Source organism: Myodes glareolus, chromosome X, assembly GCF_982192425.1.
Source record: "Myodes glareolus chromosome X, mMyoGla1.1, whole genome shotgun sequence".
NCBI lineage: Eukaryota > Metazoa > Chordata > Mammalia > Rodentia > Cricetidae > Myodes > Myodes glareolus.
This window is the reverse complement of record NC_142053.1, coordinates 22,236,994-22,255,050: the sequence shown is the minus strand read 5'-3', so window position 1 is coordinate 22,255,050 and position 18,057 is coordinate 22,236,994. Positions and strand designations below refer to the sequence as shown.

The window sequence follows — 18,057 nt, the reverse complement described above, 5'->3', positions numbered from 1 at the left end:
AATAAATATTTTACTGAAATTCAGACAAATATTTCCCTAAGCTTACAATGGCATTGTTTTACATGACATGTACCATTAAGTGGATTATTCATTATCCTTTAATGGAAAGAGGGAAATTCCCATTCATGCCTTTCTTTCTAAACTCAATCACAAAATACATCGTTTTTTTGTTATGGAATGTCAATATTAGCTTTTTGACCATGAATGACATTGTTTATGCTGTCAAAATAACTTCCACATTGAGTATAGTTTCAATGGAGGTTCAACAATAAGAGTATGCACCTTGATAGATGTATACGGGGCTGACCCACAGACATCCAGAAAAGCTGGGAAATAAAGTGTTCTAGTGGCCTTCACGAATGTCTAATTACAGCTCTTAGGCAGTGAAACTGCTCTAAGAAGACTGTCCAGCTGTAGACCCTTCTTTCCTGAATGAAAGCAACACATGCACTAATGGATGGCAGTCCTCACAGATGTTGAGAATTTAACTCTTAACCAATCTCAAGGCTTTGCTCTTCTACCTAGGCCATCAGTTCACTTAGCGTACCATGAAAGCCAACATTCTCACTAATCTTGAAGAACCATAGTCAAGCAAAACCAAGCCTTCTACTTCCAACCGAGGAAAAGTATTAGCTTCCTGTTGCCCTGAGTCCTACAGTGAAGAAGAAACAATAGCCAATCGCCTAGACATTTATTTCTATGCTAAGCTGGTGTAGAATTCCATGGAATGTCAGAAATAGATTAGCCAATTAGGCGAAAAATCAGCTTCCAGTGCTGGTCTAATGTGACTTAGCACCTCTGGCTTTCAGTGGGAGGGTTGACTGGACTGAAGCTATTCTCCTCATTAAGGGCTATCAGGACACGGAAAGGCTAATGAAACAACCACAGATAGTCTTTAGGGAGCAAAATTTAGACACAAGTATATTTTTCACAGCTACAAAAAAAAAAAAACTTGTCTTAAAAACTTGGTAGTGTTTACTTATTTACTTATTTATTTATTCATCGATTTATGTATTAATTTATTTTGAGGCAGGGTCTAGGCTAACCCAGAAATCACTACTTAGGCTAGTCTGGCCTTGAGCTCACAGAGATTTGCCTGCCTTTACCTCTGGAGCACTTGGTTTAAAGGTGTGTGCTACCAGTCCAACTATGTCTACTTTTATTATCAAATTAATATACTTGCAAATAAAATTCAAAATCCTCAGAATATCAGAATAAGAAAAACAAATCACTTCCCTATCTCTTAAGACCCAGGTGTGTCTTCTTCGTGTCTATATTCTTTATTGCTTAGATTTAGCAAAGATAGATTTTTCTATTTCTTTCTTATTCCTCCTCTGCTTTAAAAAAGAAAGAAAGAAAGAAAGAAAGAAAGAAAGGAAGGAAGGAAGGAAGGAAGGAAGGAAGGAAGGAAGGAAGGAAGGAAGGAAGAAAACAGTTTTAGTCTTGCTGGTTCCATAATTCTCTGAGGTTTTTGCTTAGTAATGAGTCACTAGCATGTCCCATATTTTATAACAGGACATTTACATGATTTTGCAATAGTGATCCTCCAAGTGAATTCACTGGTACTCTTGAAGCATTCTTTTCTATGTGGACTTCCTGTTCCCACTGTTTCAACTGAGACTGTTCACACAACACCTAGAATTTCCCACATTTCTTCTCTAATGATTTTAATTCATTCGCTTGTAACTCTTTCCCACTCTACAGAGGCAAGGACAGTCTACCTGGTTCATCAACGTGCCCACAGCATAAAGTTTTAGTGGTGATAGCAGGGACTCAATGCGGGTGGGGGTTTGTTTCAATGAAACCCCCGGAAGTAACTTATGGGTTAAAGAAAAAATATTGTGGTACTGTGGATTGAGCCCTGAACCTAGCACATCCTAGTCAAGTACTCTACTACTGAGCACTATATCTGTCTAATGAGGAAATAAATAAGTTTGATGCTCTATGTTTACAATATCTAATTTATTTCCATAAGGATCATTCAAATTTATACATCCAACAATAACTTATAAGAATTTTGCTATACATCCTTCTCAGCACTAGCTACTAATATTTTATTTTTGGTTTGGTTGTAATGTAGATTAGTCTTTATATTTTTGAATTAGGGTTAATTAGAGAGTAAAAAAAAAGTTATCCTAAGTTTAAATGCTTCTATTTGCATTTCTTTAGTAACAGGGAGACTGAGTCTTTTTTTTCCATGTCTGCAAACTAGTCCTGGGCCTCATGTCCTAAACTGTCTGGACATGCCCTTTGTTTCTCTAATCAATTCATAGGGTTTCTCTGTACAGAAAAGGTTTCAGCCTTTTGTCTGTTGTAATTGTTGCACATATTTTCATGAGTTTGACATATGCCTTTTCATTTTTGCTTGTTCTTTCTTTTGACAGATGAACATTCTCATTTTTATGTAATCATAACTGTCTATCTTTTACTTTATTCAAACCTCCTTTCTTTGGCTAAGAGGGCCATGTGTGAATTGTAGCTATCATTTAAATAATAATGCCGATTGTGAATTCAGATGAACTGGGTTCACAGATTCCCACATACACCACTAAGCTTTAACCAAGGCCAGAGCCCCTGTTCCCATCTCCTTACAAACCCTGCCCACTAGGAGTCTAGGCAGCAAGCACCAGTCACTGTGCCTTAGCGTTCTCCCAGCCCAAACTACATCCCTACTCAACCTCTCTGGTTTAATCTCAGGTACTATCTCAGTTGGAGACTGGAAATCAGAGAGGTACCTTTAAATGCCTTAACTTACTGTTGTTCTTTTTAAGACTCTCATACTCATATGGGTTCGTATTCTTCATCACATTTCCAGATTCCGTATGGTGGGGTTTCACCCCCATCTACCTCCACAGCCATTACTTCCCCAAGTATGAACCTTCTCTAGGTTAGGCTCCTAGCAAGGTCATGCTCACAATACCCACTGACTCCATTTTGCCAAGACAATGCCATAACTAGTCACAGGGCCTCAAAGTCCATGGGCTTTCTCAAGCAGATCTCTTTCTTTTCTAACTTGCCCTTCATACTTTACTTTATAGAGGAACAGGCTTTGGGAAACATCTTGTTTAAATCTCCCGTTTTGCAGAGAATACACTGCAGGTCAGGAAGAGGAAAGGACCTTCTGAGGTCATGCAGTCCTCCCCCAACCATCTTATCTATACTACACATTTCTGCACATCACATGGCAACCTTTAGGGCCTTTAGGCAGAAGAGGATGACCTGGGCCTTCTTGGCAGTGGTTTACCTCTAAGCTCTTCAACCGCTGGCACTAGAAAGGGGCCCTGATTATTACGTCTGGTTTAGAGATTAGATCTGAACCAGCACACAACAGATGAAAGGGTCTCTGCTTTTTAATATACCCTGATAAATGTCTGACATTTTAAGACATTACTGATTTTCAGATAGTTTTCAAACAAAACGCATCTACTTTTGAAAACATTTACAGTACCACATTGTTCACGTCTGCCGTCAGCTCTAGAGCATTGTCTTCCCTGGAATAGAATGGACAGTTTCCTAGAATTTTATTTCATGAGTGACAGTGGGAAAGGATGAGCATTCTTTTTTTTTTTTTTTTTTTTTTTTTTTTTTTTAATATTTATTTATTTATTATGTATACAATATTCTGTCTGTGTGTATGTCTGCAGGCCAGAAGAGGGCACCAGACCTCATTACAGATGGTTGTGAGCCACCATGTGGTTGCCGGGAATTGAACTCAGGACCTTTGGAAGAGCAGGCAATGCTCCCAACCACCGAGCCATCTCTCCAGCCCAAGGATGAGCATTCTTTTAATGTCATTTCATGCTATCTCAGTCGACAACTGATGTCCATAAAAAGCAAGCTTTAGTATTTTAATTGCCCCATCTTGGCAGTAACCTTAGATTATCAACAGAAGCTAACTCTGACTAACAGTTTAGACTACCTATGAACTGGGGTGTCTTGCTGAAGATGAAACAATCTGTTGGCAATCCATACAAAGGCGCTAACAAATACAGCTAGACTTCTACACATGCGGTTGTTCCTCTCTCATTCATGTTCTTTTGTCCCTGCCCATCATCCTGCTTTTTATTATCATTTGAATATTAATTTTCCTGCACAGGATCAAATTTTGAATGCCCAGTTCCCAGCTGGTGGCACTATTTTGGGAACTGGGAGAAATGTTAGGAGATGGGGCCTAGCTAGATGGAAGAGGTCAGCAAGGACAGATCCTTAGGGATACCTTACTCCTTCCTGCTTCTCTGCTTCCTGTCTGCTATGAGGTGAGAAAAACCCTCTGCCACCTGTTCCTGTTGCCTTGATATCCTATCCGAGGACATGGAACCTCTGAAATGGGGCACAAAGAAATCTTTCTTCCCTTTAAATTGCCTCTATTGGGTATTTGGTATCAGTGACAATAAACAACACAAAAGCACTCACCAAGAGATAAGCTAAGCAAAGGCATCGAGATTGGAGAAGTGGCTCAGTGGTTAAGAGTACTGTCTGCTCTTCCGGAGGACCAGGTTCAATTCCCAGCACCCACAAGGTTCACAACCATCTGCAACTCCAGTCCCAGGAATCCAATACACTCTTTTGGATCCTGAGAGCATCAGACATGCACATGGTGCACACACATTCATGAAGGCAGAGTACCACATACATAAAATATAAATCTTAAAAAGCAAAAAAGAAGGAAGGAGAGAGGACGGGAGGTTGGGAGGGAGGGAGGAAAAGGAAGAGAGAGATCTTCAACTAAATGAAGGTGAAAGACCAATGGATCACAGACTGGTGGACCACATGGGTGGCACTGCTTGCTTTAACAATTCATTCACTCCTCACCTCATCTTGCCATACACCTGCCTGTCTCTTGCCTTGCTGCAAAACCAATAAAGAGAGAAAATACAAGTAAGGACATGCATGGGATGATCAGGCACATGAACTCTATTCTAGCTTTTTCAGAAACCATTTTAAAAGAACTAGAAAGCTTTTTATCATATTTGTAAATGAATGGCTGATTCCCCCAAACAGAAAGCTTTTCTACATCTAAACAAAAACCTTTTAGTTCATTCCTATCAACAATATGCTACCGTATTTTAATGTTATCCTTCCATGTGGCTGCTCAAACTGCAGGGATATTAAAATCTAGACTGCAGCAGATATGCAAATTCTGAGACTGGGTACAGCCAAGGGCCTTGAGTCCACACCCATCCCATGGGCACCAGCCAGCATCCTACCAAGTGAAGAACAGGGTTTGTGCACTTTCTTGACAGTTTTGAATTCCTCCCACAGACCAAGTGACACACTAGAATTGGCTAGAAACGTAGGAAGTTTGGGCCTGGAAAAAGCCTGTAGAATTGGGGAATTTGAACAGCTGGTGTACAACAATGTTTTGATACATTTTTTAAATGGTCTTCGAAATTCTAAAATGAGCAGAACTCTTTTCTGACCTCAGGCAACATACTGGCAAACAGATGGATGAAACAAAACTTCTAATTTATTTTTTTAGGAAATATTAGTTTAATAAACAACTTGAGCTTTTCTCAGGCTCTGTCTCTAGCTCCCTGTCTTCCCTCATTCACTCTCGCCCCCCAGACAATATGATCAGTCATTTCTATTCAACAATATAGTATTACATATAACTCAAGCACTTTACCAGCCGCAGAAGCATGAAACCCTTTCAGATGTCGCAGGGATGGAAGGATTCAGGGGCTTGCTTTACGGTCCCATAGGCCCTCATGGTAATCCTAATGCAAGTGAAAGGCTCATCCTCAGAAGGTGGTTCCTTGTGGCACTCACCAACCATACTTCCAATCTAGCTCCATTCTATTTTGCTTTACAGAGGTTTCCAACATGAAAAGAAGCCTCAAAGCAATCTAGTCAAGACCTACTCCCGCTGAAAATAAAGCCTTCTTGGTACAGAAATCCATTCTTCTTAAGTCAGGGTGGCAACTATGGCCCAACCATTCTACCAAAGCTACAAGTGTAAAATGGCTGATAACAGTAATAATGGAAGAGAAAGCAATCCCAGCTAACATTTCTAATCACTATTAGGAAATACCTCATTGAGTTTTGGTAAAACTGTTCATCAAGGTACAGCCAAGACGTCAAAGTGTATGGAGTCAGACAAAGCTGGTGTCAGATTTCTGCTGTGTCACCAAAGACCACAATGACCTTGGAGAAGTCCTTCAGCCTCTTTGGGTCTCAATATCTTCTGATAAAAGGGAATATTCTTGTCCTGCCTGCCTTCCTCCAAAAGACAGCACGCATTCTTCCCAGAGAAATAGCAAGACAATATAAAAGCTCATTACAAAATAGAATGTTCTGTCTACACAGGCTGCTCTACCAGGAAACTTCAAAGGTGTATTCTATAGTCCCGAGACTAGCATATCACCCCAGCAATCACTAATCATATAGTTGCCTTGACTACTAAATTTTTATCTCCCATGTGCAATCATATATGCATGCATGCATACACATTGTCAGAGCTCATCCTGCAAGCAGGAATCTGTCAATATTCTGGAAAATTCTGGATCCCTCTTGCTATCACTGAATAATTCTGAAGATGAGCAGAAAGGAGTGAAATAATAAAGGTGCCCTTGAGGTGGTATTGTACTTTTCTTGGAATTTTTACTTCGTTTTCATAAATACTATATAATCAACTGACTTTTCTAAACGTGGTTCTTCTTCGATTAGACTAGATGGCACTGTGGTATCACCCTTTTAATCCCCAAGAAAATCACATTGCATTACAAACAATTTAGCTTCAACTGGGGACAATCCAAGAGGCTTCAATGAGTCCTCGTTATCCTATGGATTACATTTGAAGGAACCTGCCAAAGGACAAGGACTACTTAATAGATAATTCAGACCACATTAATAGTGTATGTACAGACATCACATCCCGACCTTCGTGTTCAAAGAACTGGGAAATGCAAACATGCCACATACATGTGAGAGACAAAGCTTTTTCAAGACTTTTCCTTCCTTCCCCACCATTGCTGTTGGTGTGGGAGTCTACTTTTGCCCCAGAGATTGCTTTGATCACCATCCCTCAGTACACCTACAAGTTTAGCTAGCATAAGAAACCATGTATAGTACTGCCAAATGTGACCACGGTGCTGTTGTGACAATAACTTACACAAATCTTGCCATGAACTGGGGCGCAACCTTCCTGTGGCCAAGATTTTCTTGAGACAGGAAAACAAATCAGTTAGTGTAGACAGGAATTGAAAGTTCAAAGGTTTCAGCCAGACCTCTGGACTTTGAGAAAAGCCACTGTAAACTGAGGATGTGACCAGAAACCAGAGGTTCCCTTTGCTGAAGCTATACAGAAGAAACCACACCCATGGCTCATTCTTAACAGTCACCTGCAAAACACCACTATGGCCAGGAAACTGAGTGAGTGTCCCCATGGGATATGGAAGGCAAGATGGGTCCAGTTGGGCAAAGGCAGCAGCAGCACCCTTGAAGGTCCATGATGCCACCAAAATGGGCAAAGCAAGACACATATGACCATGTTCTTATCCACTGGAAGATCCCAATTCCTCTCCCTGCAACTGACTCATTCATAGACTCTCTGCCCCAGTCTAGATATTTTTTTTTTTCAAGAGCTCTGCGAAACAATAGCCCTGGCTGTGATGGTTTCACTCTAAAACAGCACCTTTAGTCCACTCCGCAGCATCCCATGACCTCCAGGAATTGGTAGAGAGAAGAAAATGCCCTGCTGGCTACAGACTACTCATAAATCAGCTCTTCCTGCATCATTCCCAGTCACCCAGAACCTGAGCTGACCATGGGTGCCTAGGTTATGGAATTCCTGGGCCTCAGAAAAGCACCCAGCCCCCCTGAGGGTCCTAGTCGTCAGGCTGCCAGGGTGCCCCATCAGATCTGAAAAGGACTGTGGACACTTTGAGTGTAGGCAGCAGTGAGGGGCACAGGATGAGAGCTGGGAGGTCTCACTGAGTGTCATCAGACAGTGGCAGAATGACACCCACTCTCCAGAGAAAAGTGAGGCCTGGGGTGGGGAGGCAATAGAAGCCAGGAAAGAAGAAACAGGAAGGTGAGAAAGACAGAGAAGCAAAGTGGAAAGGGAGACAGATCATAGAAAGAGAAAGATCAGGAAAAGGAAGGACGGAACCAACAGCAAACAAGATGGGCCGAGAATTTTCCACTAGAGAAAGCCAGAAACTCAAAGGGGGAAGAGAATGTGGGAGCAGGAAACTGAGACGGATCACCAAAGAGAGAAAGAGAGAGCACTGGGCCTTGGAACCAGGTGAGGAGGGGAGAAGAGGCAAAGAGGCTAAAGCCAGAGACTCTGCATGCAGAGCACAATTTTTTTAGGGCTCTCTAGTACTCTGAGTGTGGTGTCCAGTCCTGGCTGCTGTTGGGGATGCTCATTCCAGGCCGCCGGCCCACTTTCCCCACACTCACTCTCAACCACCAAACAGGCCAACCTTCTCATGGGCAGACCAGCTGTCCCGGGCTGCTGCCCAAAGACTTCCTGACAGTGTCACAGCGCTAAGAAGATACGCTTTAGGGCACCTAGGGGTTCTACCTATCAGGGACTCAACACTCAGGCGCTAAGGTGTGCACAGAGTCCCCAGCAACTGCAAGCACAGCCTTTCCCGCCCCTGGTTGACCCACTAACAAGTAGCCAAAGACTCACCTGGAAGGTCTCAGCCTGGCATCGCGCTTGCCGTCCACCACTGAGGGCACGCAGCTGGTGAGCTCGGTCCAGTCGGCATGCAACCCGCAGCTCCAGCCGGTGGAGAACCTGGAGAAGAGCCAGGTCTCCCTCTTACCCGGCCGGTGGCAAGTGCATTTCTTCTGCCCCACGCGGCACTCACACGGCTGCTCCAGCTGGATGTTGCGTACCAGGTGACGGCCAAAAGTGGTGCCCCCAGTCTTCTGGATGTGCAGGAACACGATCAGGTCATCACCCTTGATGTCGAAGTCTACCTTGCGCAGGAGATCACCGCGGCTGAAATTGTAGCGGGGTACAAACCTTGCGGAGTTCTCATCCTCCGAGCGGTACGGATCGGGCACCGGGGAGCTGAACGCCTGCAGGCGGAGGAGCTGGCATTCTGTGCCGGGGCACACGTATTGGAGGACGATCACGGCAAATAGGAAGAGCATCACCAAAGCCAGCAGCAGCTTGTTGGATTTCTCATCCATATTCCCGACGCTGGGGGAAACCCAAGCTCGTTACGTCAATCCCGCAGCTCGGCCCGCTCTAGCCTCGCTCCCGCACCGCCCCCTCCCCGTGGCGCCACCGTTGCGCCCCTTTCCCCTCCCGTCCGCACCGAGTACTCACTCCACCAAGGCGGCGGCGGCGCCCTTCCCCGCTTCCTTCCTTCCCGGCAGGCTCAGCGCTGTGGCTTCTGCCGCACACACCCCCCCTCACCCCTACTCCATCCCGCTGGCCCTTGGCCCCCTCCCCCGCGGAAGAACCCCGGATCCCTTCCGCGGTGTCTCGCTTCCCGCAGGATCCCTCCTGTCCCAGTCTCTGCACTCCTTAACTCACGCCCACCCCTATCTGGCACCCGGTGCTTCCCGCTCTGTTCTCTCCAGCTCCCATCCCCATCCTACTTGGCCCGTGGGACTCTCCGGGGCTCTGGACCCCGTCCCCTCCGCGCGCGCGAGCTGCCGACCCGAAACGCGGGCTCCCTTGGCGCGTATCCCGTTGCCCACCGGGTGGCCGCTGGGAGTGGGCTGGGGTTTCGGGGTTCCCCTGGAGGAAAGGGAAGGAGCCCGAGGGCTGCCGGACTTTGCAAGCGGAGGCTGCGCTGCCCTTTCCCGCGGAACGGCGGGGAGGGAGCCGCACCGCGGTCAGTTGCGCTCTCAGCCGGTCCCGAGTCCCCCAGCCCGGTCACCGCAGGCTCGCTGGAACTTTGAGCCTTGCCCTCCGGCCCCAGCTGCCCTCTCTCTTCTCGCTGTCCCGGCTCACCCTGGACCCAGAGCGCGAACCAATTTCGCCCACAACGTACCTGGCCAAGGGACCGAAAATCTTGGAGAAGATCGCACTGAGCACGTGCTTGAGCGAGTGGCCCACGGCTGCCAGGCCCCGAGTGAGCAGGGCCCGGCAGAGGGAGCCCAGGTCCCAGCGTCGCCTGAGGTCGTGCATCCGCCTGCGGCGGCCTCGAGGCAGCAGCGCGAAGAGCGGGGCGCGCAAGGCTCCCGCCAAGGAAGAAAATGCCTTTGGGGGCTCGTCCTGGAGCGGCGGGGAGTTGAATCCCAGAGACACACCCCTAGGAGGGCCGGCGCGGACTGAGGCGGCGACCGACCCGGGCCGGCTTGCTGCCAATTCGGCCTCTACTCTGGAATGCCGGCGGGGACAGGTGGTGCGGGCGGGCGCTCCTTGCTCCGGTTGTAGCGGCGGCCCGAGCGCCCGGGCTGCAAAAGCAGGCAATGCCATTCCCCCCTTCAGGCAACTCAGGGTACTAAGGATCAGGAGCGAGCTTGAATTTATATAATAATGCCTCGGGCCCAAGAGCCCCAGCCACTTCACAAGCAAAAGACCTGGGTTTTCTCCTGTGTTGGAGAACGGAGGTCACTCCAGAGAGCGCATCACTCCACTTTGGCTCGTAATTTCAATCTCCCTTAAAATAGCAAAGGCGTAAATTGGACCTTTTCCCTCTCTCTTTGCCAATTTCCATTCTGCAACGGAAGAGGGGGTATTTTCTGAAAAGGTAAGTCAGCATGGAAATAAAGCATGACTAAAAAAACCTTACATGGGGGATTTTGAGCATTTTCAAAGCACACTCGCCCTTATTCCTCTCCTCCCCCCCCACACACACACACTGCCGCTGAATCCCCGGCACCAAGCCAACCGCCCGCAGAAAGATTTCACCCACTACTGTTTATTGAATGAATGGATCTCTAAATACAAACCACATCAGAGTGAGAGCATCATACTCAAAATGCTGTGCTATATGAGGAAACTGACGCCCAGAGAGAAGTAGATATATACCCAAGGTCACACAGCACAGCACTGGGATTTATCCTCAGAAATCCACCAACTGTCCAACCACTTTTTCATAATTAGAGCATGTTTCTCAATAAATACGTATGTGTTTATTATCAAGCCCAGTTGTTCAAAAGACTCTTCAGCTGGGAAACCAGGGGTTCGAGAATTTAAGGATGGCTCTTCCATCAGAACAAGGCCCCTGACAACTCGGGACCCAGACGTTTCCAATCTAATTAATAGCAGAAATTGCAATGCATAAAGGCACTGGAGTTTCCATTCCTGAATGCACTCCCAGCCCAATAGATGCAAAAGTGGTGCGGGTTAGCAGCAATGGTTCAAAGTAGCAGTACCATTGGCGTTGGGGGCACTGGGAGAGGATGCTCTAAGCTCAGTGCTAGTGTAGCGATGTTGCTCTCCAGAACATTCTCTCCCTTGCCATATGGTGAAGCAGCATGCGGAGCACTGATCCAGGAGTCCTTGGTGGGTTTTCTCTTCATTACAGACACCGTGGCATAACAACTTGCCCTTCCCGAGGCTCAGTTTCCTTTTCTGTCACATAATGCCTCCACTTTAACCGAGTAGGCTAGCGTGAGAATAAAATGTAGAAACCTTTGGGCAACTCCAAACACCGGGTGTTGTTTACCTGCAACTCTTGTCGAGCTGTATCAAATGAGTCTGAGGCTAGTTGAAGTAAACTGGATATTAGACCATTAAGGCAGGACAGGACCATCCTGTCCTGCCTGGCTTTACCCACGTCCCGGGGAATCTACTGGGACATTAAGGGATTCTTTGTGGAGCTGCTGCAGGTGTCAAGAATAGTACACCTCTTGGAAATTCTGCATTCGTGGCATTCCTGCATCCCTGGCCCTGAACTCCAGGAGCAAAGTTATGCAAAGGATCTGGATGCTGCAATACACAAATACACAATACACAAAGTATTCCTCCCTCCCTGCCAAGCTCCCCTGGGTCTGCTAGTCTGTAGAGTAGGACCTACTTCCCCCTGGGGGCAGGTAAGGATGTGAGCCCTGAAGCTACGGGGATTATCATTTTCATGGCCACCCACACAGTGGCCTCTTTGGCTGACTCAGTAGGTAGCTATCCTCATGACGTCATATAAGCCCCCCCCGCCGACCATTATATCACCATTATAATGGCATCCAGTGGATCCCTAAGAAAATACTGTCTAAAGCCGGTGCTCCACACATTTGACCTCTCAGCTACTAGTTATGGAATTTTTATTTAAGAAGGATTAATGGGATTGAAGTATGGGAGAGGAAATTACCTTGGGTGAGGGGTAGAGGGAGATGCTGAGCAGCACCACGGAAAATCAGGATTTTTCTCAAGGTGCCAAAAAGAAACCTGGGCACAAGTGTAGACACACGTGCACAAACAGGCAAGCACACTCACAATATGAATAGCAGCGGAAGCACTAGTCCGGCACTAATAAAACGCATGCACTGAGATACAGGGCTTTGCTAGCACACCAATATGAATATACATATACAGCAGCTCCCTGGAGGATATGTTCATTTACAAGTCCTTCCTCGACCCTCCTCCCCTTCATGCTTGTGAGACAAAGAAATGAATCATGTGGGCCAGTCAGGGGGCTCAGCAAGCATGACTATCTGAATTCAATCTCTGGGACACACATGTTGAAATGAAAGAACCAACTATTGCAAGTTGTCATCTGACCTCCACAGGAACACAATGGCACATGTGCGCTCTCTCTCTCTCTCTCTCTCTCTCTCTCTCTCTCTCACACACACACACACACACACACACACAAATATTTAACTGCAAAAAATCTTATGTTTGCTGTTTTGAAATACATTCTTACTATGTAACCCTGAACTTAGAACTTCCTATGTAGACAAGGTTGACTTTGAACTCACAGAGATTCTCCTGCCTCGCCTCTGTCTCTTCAGTGCTGGAATTAAAGGCCTGGGTCCCCACACCTAGCTCATAATGTTTTAAGCATGTTTATTCATTTTTATCTTGGACCACATTCATGGTTGTTCTCAGCAGGCTGCCTGCTTGCTGCGGGTTGAATTCACAAGAGTGTGGCTTCTGGGGAGACTTTGAGTTGAGAGGAAAAGAGCCAAAGAACAGGCTGAATTGCACGGTCTTTGATTATCCATCTAGGAGCAACTTGAGTTGCAGCGGGTATAAACATTTAGGATTCAGCGCTTGGAAGGTAAGGAGGCCACTGCAGTCTGAGCAGGGCCTCTGGTTGACTCCACAATGTGGGGAGGTTTTCAGTATTCCCACTGAACTCTCTTTAAATGGTTTCCAACAAAAGGTGGATGATTCAGAGAGCACAAAGGTCAGTCTGGCTTGTATAGGAGGCCGAGCACCAGGAGCCCTGTGTCTGGGTGCTGGAAGCTGAGAGGACAAGAAGCTGCCTGGCCAGAGGGCCTTTGTTATCAGCACGACTCTGAATCCGGAGGGCACCCACTGAGATGGCCAGGTTCTTTTGTCACAGAACAAAGACGGGAACCAGGGACACGTGGATAGTGAGAGAACTAGTGATGGTCCATTAAGAAAGACAATGGCACTCTTGAGAATGGGGGTGGGCTAGAGAGCTGGGACAAATCCCAGGCTCAAAACTCCCTTTCTAGGTTGCTCTGCTTTCTCTCACACTTGCAGATTGCATGCATTTCCCAGGCATGCTCTGCTTGGTTCCAGACAGCCCTGGTGGGAAGAGGTAAGGGTCCTTCTGGCTTCTTTCATATGTTAATCTTGATGCGTCTTTCTGCCTGCCCTACTTTCCCACCACACCTTACAGAGGATGCTAAGAAGCCTAGGAGGCCAGGGAAGCCCCTTCCTTGCCAGCTTCTTTTGTCCTCTGTGTACAAGGAAGCAAGGTTAATGTGATTCAAAGAGCACTTTCCTGATCTGATAATGCCAAGACCAAGGTTACTTGTCTGCCTCGAAAGCCAAAATGCCACCGGCAGTGGGAGAAAGTTGGATTTCTGGTCCTCAAAATGAAATTCTATAGTATTCTATGGCATTAACAACACAGGATCTCAGCGGCTACATTTGTTCAGGGCCTATAATACACTAGTGACAGCAGGATCCCCTGTTCAAATTAGAATAGAACTAGTGGAAACAATATTAGGGAGAGTGCGGCGCATTTACTATAAAGCAGAGAACAATATGCTTTGCCCTCATCCTGAGTATTCACTTCAACCCTGTTTTTCCAGCTGTCTATAATTTTTTTGAAAATGCTCATACTCTCAATAATGGGCAATTTTTGTCACAAAGATTGAAGGCATGCAAATGGTAGAGGCAATTCATTTCTGTGTTTATGTCTCTCTCCAAACTGAATGAACAACAGTGCTTAATGAAACGCTATGCTCAGGTTCAAGCTTTATATTATAAACAGGTTGGGTGTGTTATACACATCCCTCCCCACGGTCCTGTTCTCCCTCACAAAACACAGAGCTTTGATTTCTGGCCTAACAAAACCTGGGCCTCAAGAAATAGGGAGGATAATGCTGGGGTGCTGTGCATACTAACGGGGTGTGTGTTGTGGAAGTAAAATAAGCCCCGGATGGAGTTCCCAGTAACCTCATCAGAGGGACCATGCGGACTGATGACTGCGGAAGCATTTCAGGAACAGGGCATTTCCCCTTCTCGCTGAGAAGGAATGGAAGTCAACTCACGCTGGCCTTTTAGAAGTGTAGCATGCCAACCCACAGCAACCATAGTCTCAGCTCCTAGGCAGTCAGCTCACTTCTCTGCATCCCAGTTTCTGCGCATAAAAGAGTGAGCTGCCTCATGGACACAGGAAGAATGGGTCCAACCTTAAGCGAGCCTTCTTAAAGAGGCTAGAGCAAAGCTCCAGAGAGAACGTAGCTCTGGAGCTCAATTAGAGCGCTCTGAGTTCTCAGAGCCTCGGTTTTCCTCTCTATAAAAATGAGGCTCAGAGCTACCTCACTGGGTTCCGATTAACTAATCTACTGAGAACACTTTGGGTTCCCGGGAAAGCAGACCTTTCTCTACCAGTTTTGACTCTGAATATCTTTGATCTGATATCTTTTTTCCTAATAACGAGATTCTGGTGCTGGGTTGCAGAGATGGGCCTGATAGGAGCTAAATGGCTCTGTCCTCATGTTTATCTCTAGTATTGTCGTACCTTCCTCCCACAGCTCCCTAGCCCTCTCTCTGCTGATGTCCCTTGGATCCATTCAGCCACATGAAGGAGTAGGGCATAAATTCCTGAAAGAATAAGGTGCTTAAACATACTGAACGCTCGTTCTGGTGGAATACTCTCAAAGCCAGTAGGGGAGAGACTTGTGGAGCTAGGTGGAACAGACCAAAGTTACATGCAAGTGAAGGGGGAGGGGGTGCTGGCAAGGCCAGCCTCCTCCCGACTCCAGATACCAGTTTTCAGCTCTACTCATTTCCAGAGGTAATAGCTGATCTCGCCAGAGGGATTTCCATTTGAGCAGCTGGTCAAACCACAGCAGTTAGGGTTGAAAAAGCAAGGTCAGTTTTGCATTCGGCCTGCATGAACCAGAACTGAGCAAGCTCATCCATCAGCTAATCCCTAGGCTGGTTAGCTCACAGTGGCAAGGTAGATAGGCCGTCATGTTAGAGGTCACGACGATGTCCGTGGATGAGTCACTTGATATCTGGTATCTCTGGTATTCAGTTGCACCCCTTGATAAAATAACAAGGTGGCAGTAGACCCTAAAGGTCTCTCTCAAGAGGAAGTGTGTGTGTGTGTGTGTGTGTGTGTGTGTGTGTGTGTGTGTGTGTGTGTGTGTGTGATGTAATCTTTGCTAACTAATAGCAGGACGAACCCTGTCTGGATCTATCTTTCCTGACACTACCAAAGGTAACCAATGCTCTAGCTAGAAGCTGAGTCATAAGGGTAGAATGGGGGGCCTAGAGAGATGGCTCCATGGTTAGGAACACTTACTGCTCTTACAGAGGATCTGGGTTCAGTGCCCAGCATTCCATAGCAGTTCACACCGGTCTGTAACTCTAGTTCCAGGGTTTCAATGGCTTCTTCTGGCCTCCAAGGGCACTGCATATACAAGATGTACATAGACACATACTACCAAAACATGCACATAAAATAATAGATTTTAAACTCTTTTTGAAAGGAGGAACAAGAAGCTGGAAAGATGGATCAATTGGTAAAAGTCGTTGTTCTTGCAGAGGGCAGTTTCCGTTCCCAGCACTTACGGCTACAACTGCCTGTAGCTCCAGGTCCAGGACATCTGCCATTCTTTTGTGGCATCTGTGGGCACTGTACACACATGGTACACTTGCATTCAAGCAGGCCACTCATAAAAGAATTAATAACAATAAATATTTTTAAAAAAGGAACAGGAATTTCAATGAGGTCTGCTCCAGCAAAGATATTGGTTTGTGAGTCTACCCCTAAATAAATAATCATCTATTATTCCCCCCCAAAAAAATTTCAATGAGGAGCAATTTTTTTAAGGCCAGGCCAAGTGACACATGCCTTTAATCCTAGCACTCTGGAAACAGAACTCTCTCTCTGAGAGTTCGGGGCCAGCCTGGTCTACAGAGCTAGTTCCAGGGCAGTCAGGGCTACACAGAGAAACCCTGTCTAAATGTTCTCAGGTCACATGAATAAAATAGAAAGCTGAAAATAGAATTTTGAAACTCTACTGACAGACATGGTAAAATCAAAATCAAAAGACTTGTGGAAAATGGTGTTGAGAACAGACACCCGGCTGACATGGGAGTCATAAGAAAAGCAAATGGCCTTGCCCAGCCCAGGCTCTCCCATTTGCTTCACATTCTGGGTTCTCAATAAAAGAGGGATGCATTCCCTCTGCACCCATTACTGACTGATCACCACAGGAGGTCTTGTTTTTGATAATAAAATAAAAGGTTCAAAATTGTATCACAGGACAAAATGGAAGACATAAGCCTCAAGGCCCAAGTTATATACAGGAAAAGAAACTTTTAATGCCCAAGTGAGCTAGGGAGGGAATGTCTTATAAGTCAGGAAGAAAGAAATTTGGGAAACTATGCACCAACTAAATGAAAATTAATTTTAATAAGAGAGAGCCAGGCCAGAGGCTCCTAAAGCCCTGAACCGGACTTTATTGAATAGCCTCGAAAGGGACTTACTTGTTTTTTTCCATATTTTCAAAATCCACATTTCACTAAATAGCATTAAATTGCAGAGAACTGGAACATTAGAGCAGTGGGGGAAATGGGCTTGGTAAAAGGCACTTTGAGATTCATCTTCTACACTGAAGAATGCTCCGTTAATGGGTATCATCTTATAGAAAATTTAGCTGAGGGAGAAGATAATAGCTAGACCTTCAACGACAAGAGACAAAATATGGCTGGGAGCACTCAAAATGTAGAAATACATCTGGGTGTGGGAGAGGGAAGGAGTGGGTATGTTGGCGAGTGTGCCAAGCCCAGTGATCTCTGGTGATCAGGGATGGCATGCCCTGGTGACATATCCTTTTGGTTAGCACCAGAATGCTTAACAAATGATGCCAGCAGCTCCTTGGCTAAACATCTCTTAGATACTGGATACAGTACTAAACATGTACTATCTCAGTATTCCCAGTGAGCTAATGGGTTCATTGCAAAGGAGAACATACAACCAGGCAGCTAGAACTAACTAGTTCTTGAATCCAGATCTGTCTAGTTGTACAAACTGTAGTAACTATTGCCCTTATTATGAGCCTCACCCCAATTCAGGGTGTCTGGGCATGAGCTGGAGCCTATGAGACAATATTTTTCCAAATGCACAATCCCGAGATTTAGCTAGTCCACACCTTAGGTGGAAGAGCTGCATGGAGGGATTGTGGCGAGGGCTGCCCAAGGGCACAAGTTTGCGTTTGCAGGAAAGTGAACAAAAGGTAATGGAGAAGGAAGTACTCGGTACTCTAGTAAACGCTCAGTCCACTGCTCACTGCATTGTATTTCTTTTAAAAAGGCACTGAAGGAAATGGAGATTCCAGAGCCTGCATTTTCACAGGAAGAAACAGAGATTGAGACACTGTTCGACGGAACAACACCATACATACATACATAATACATACATACATACATACATAGCAATACATACATAGCCTTGGAACATGCGCATTATTAGCACTTATTCTGAAAGG

The 18,057-nt window shown here is 45.9% G+C and overlaps 1 protein-coding gene across 5 annotated transcripts in view; it reads right to left on the bottom strand.

Moving 5' to 3' along the window:
- Hs6st2 (heparan sulfate 6-O-sulfotransferase 2) overlaps positions 1 to 10,387 on the bottom strand; it is a 276,205-nt gene extending 265,818 nt beyond the window's left edge. For 3 of the 5 annotated variants that reach the window (XM_048450335.3, XM_048450336.3, XM_048450338.3), the window contains exons 1-2: positions 9,960 to 10,387; positions 8,639 to 9,157 (exon numbers count right to left, since the gene is read on the bottom strand). In XM_048450335.3, the coding sequence (XP_048306292.1) occupies positions 8,639 to 9,157; positions 9,960 to 10,387 (947 nt within the window). Of the gene's footprint in view, positions 1 to 8,638; positions 9,158 to 9,275; positions 9,346 to 9,959 lie in introns of those variants that run through there. The other 2 variants (XM_048450339.3, XM_048450340.3) reach the window with 2 other exon arrangements.
- Positions 10,388 to 18,057: the final 7,670 nt, after the last annotated feature.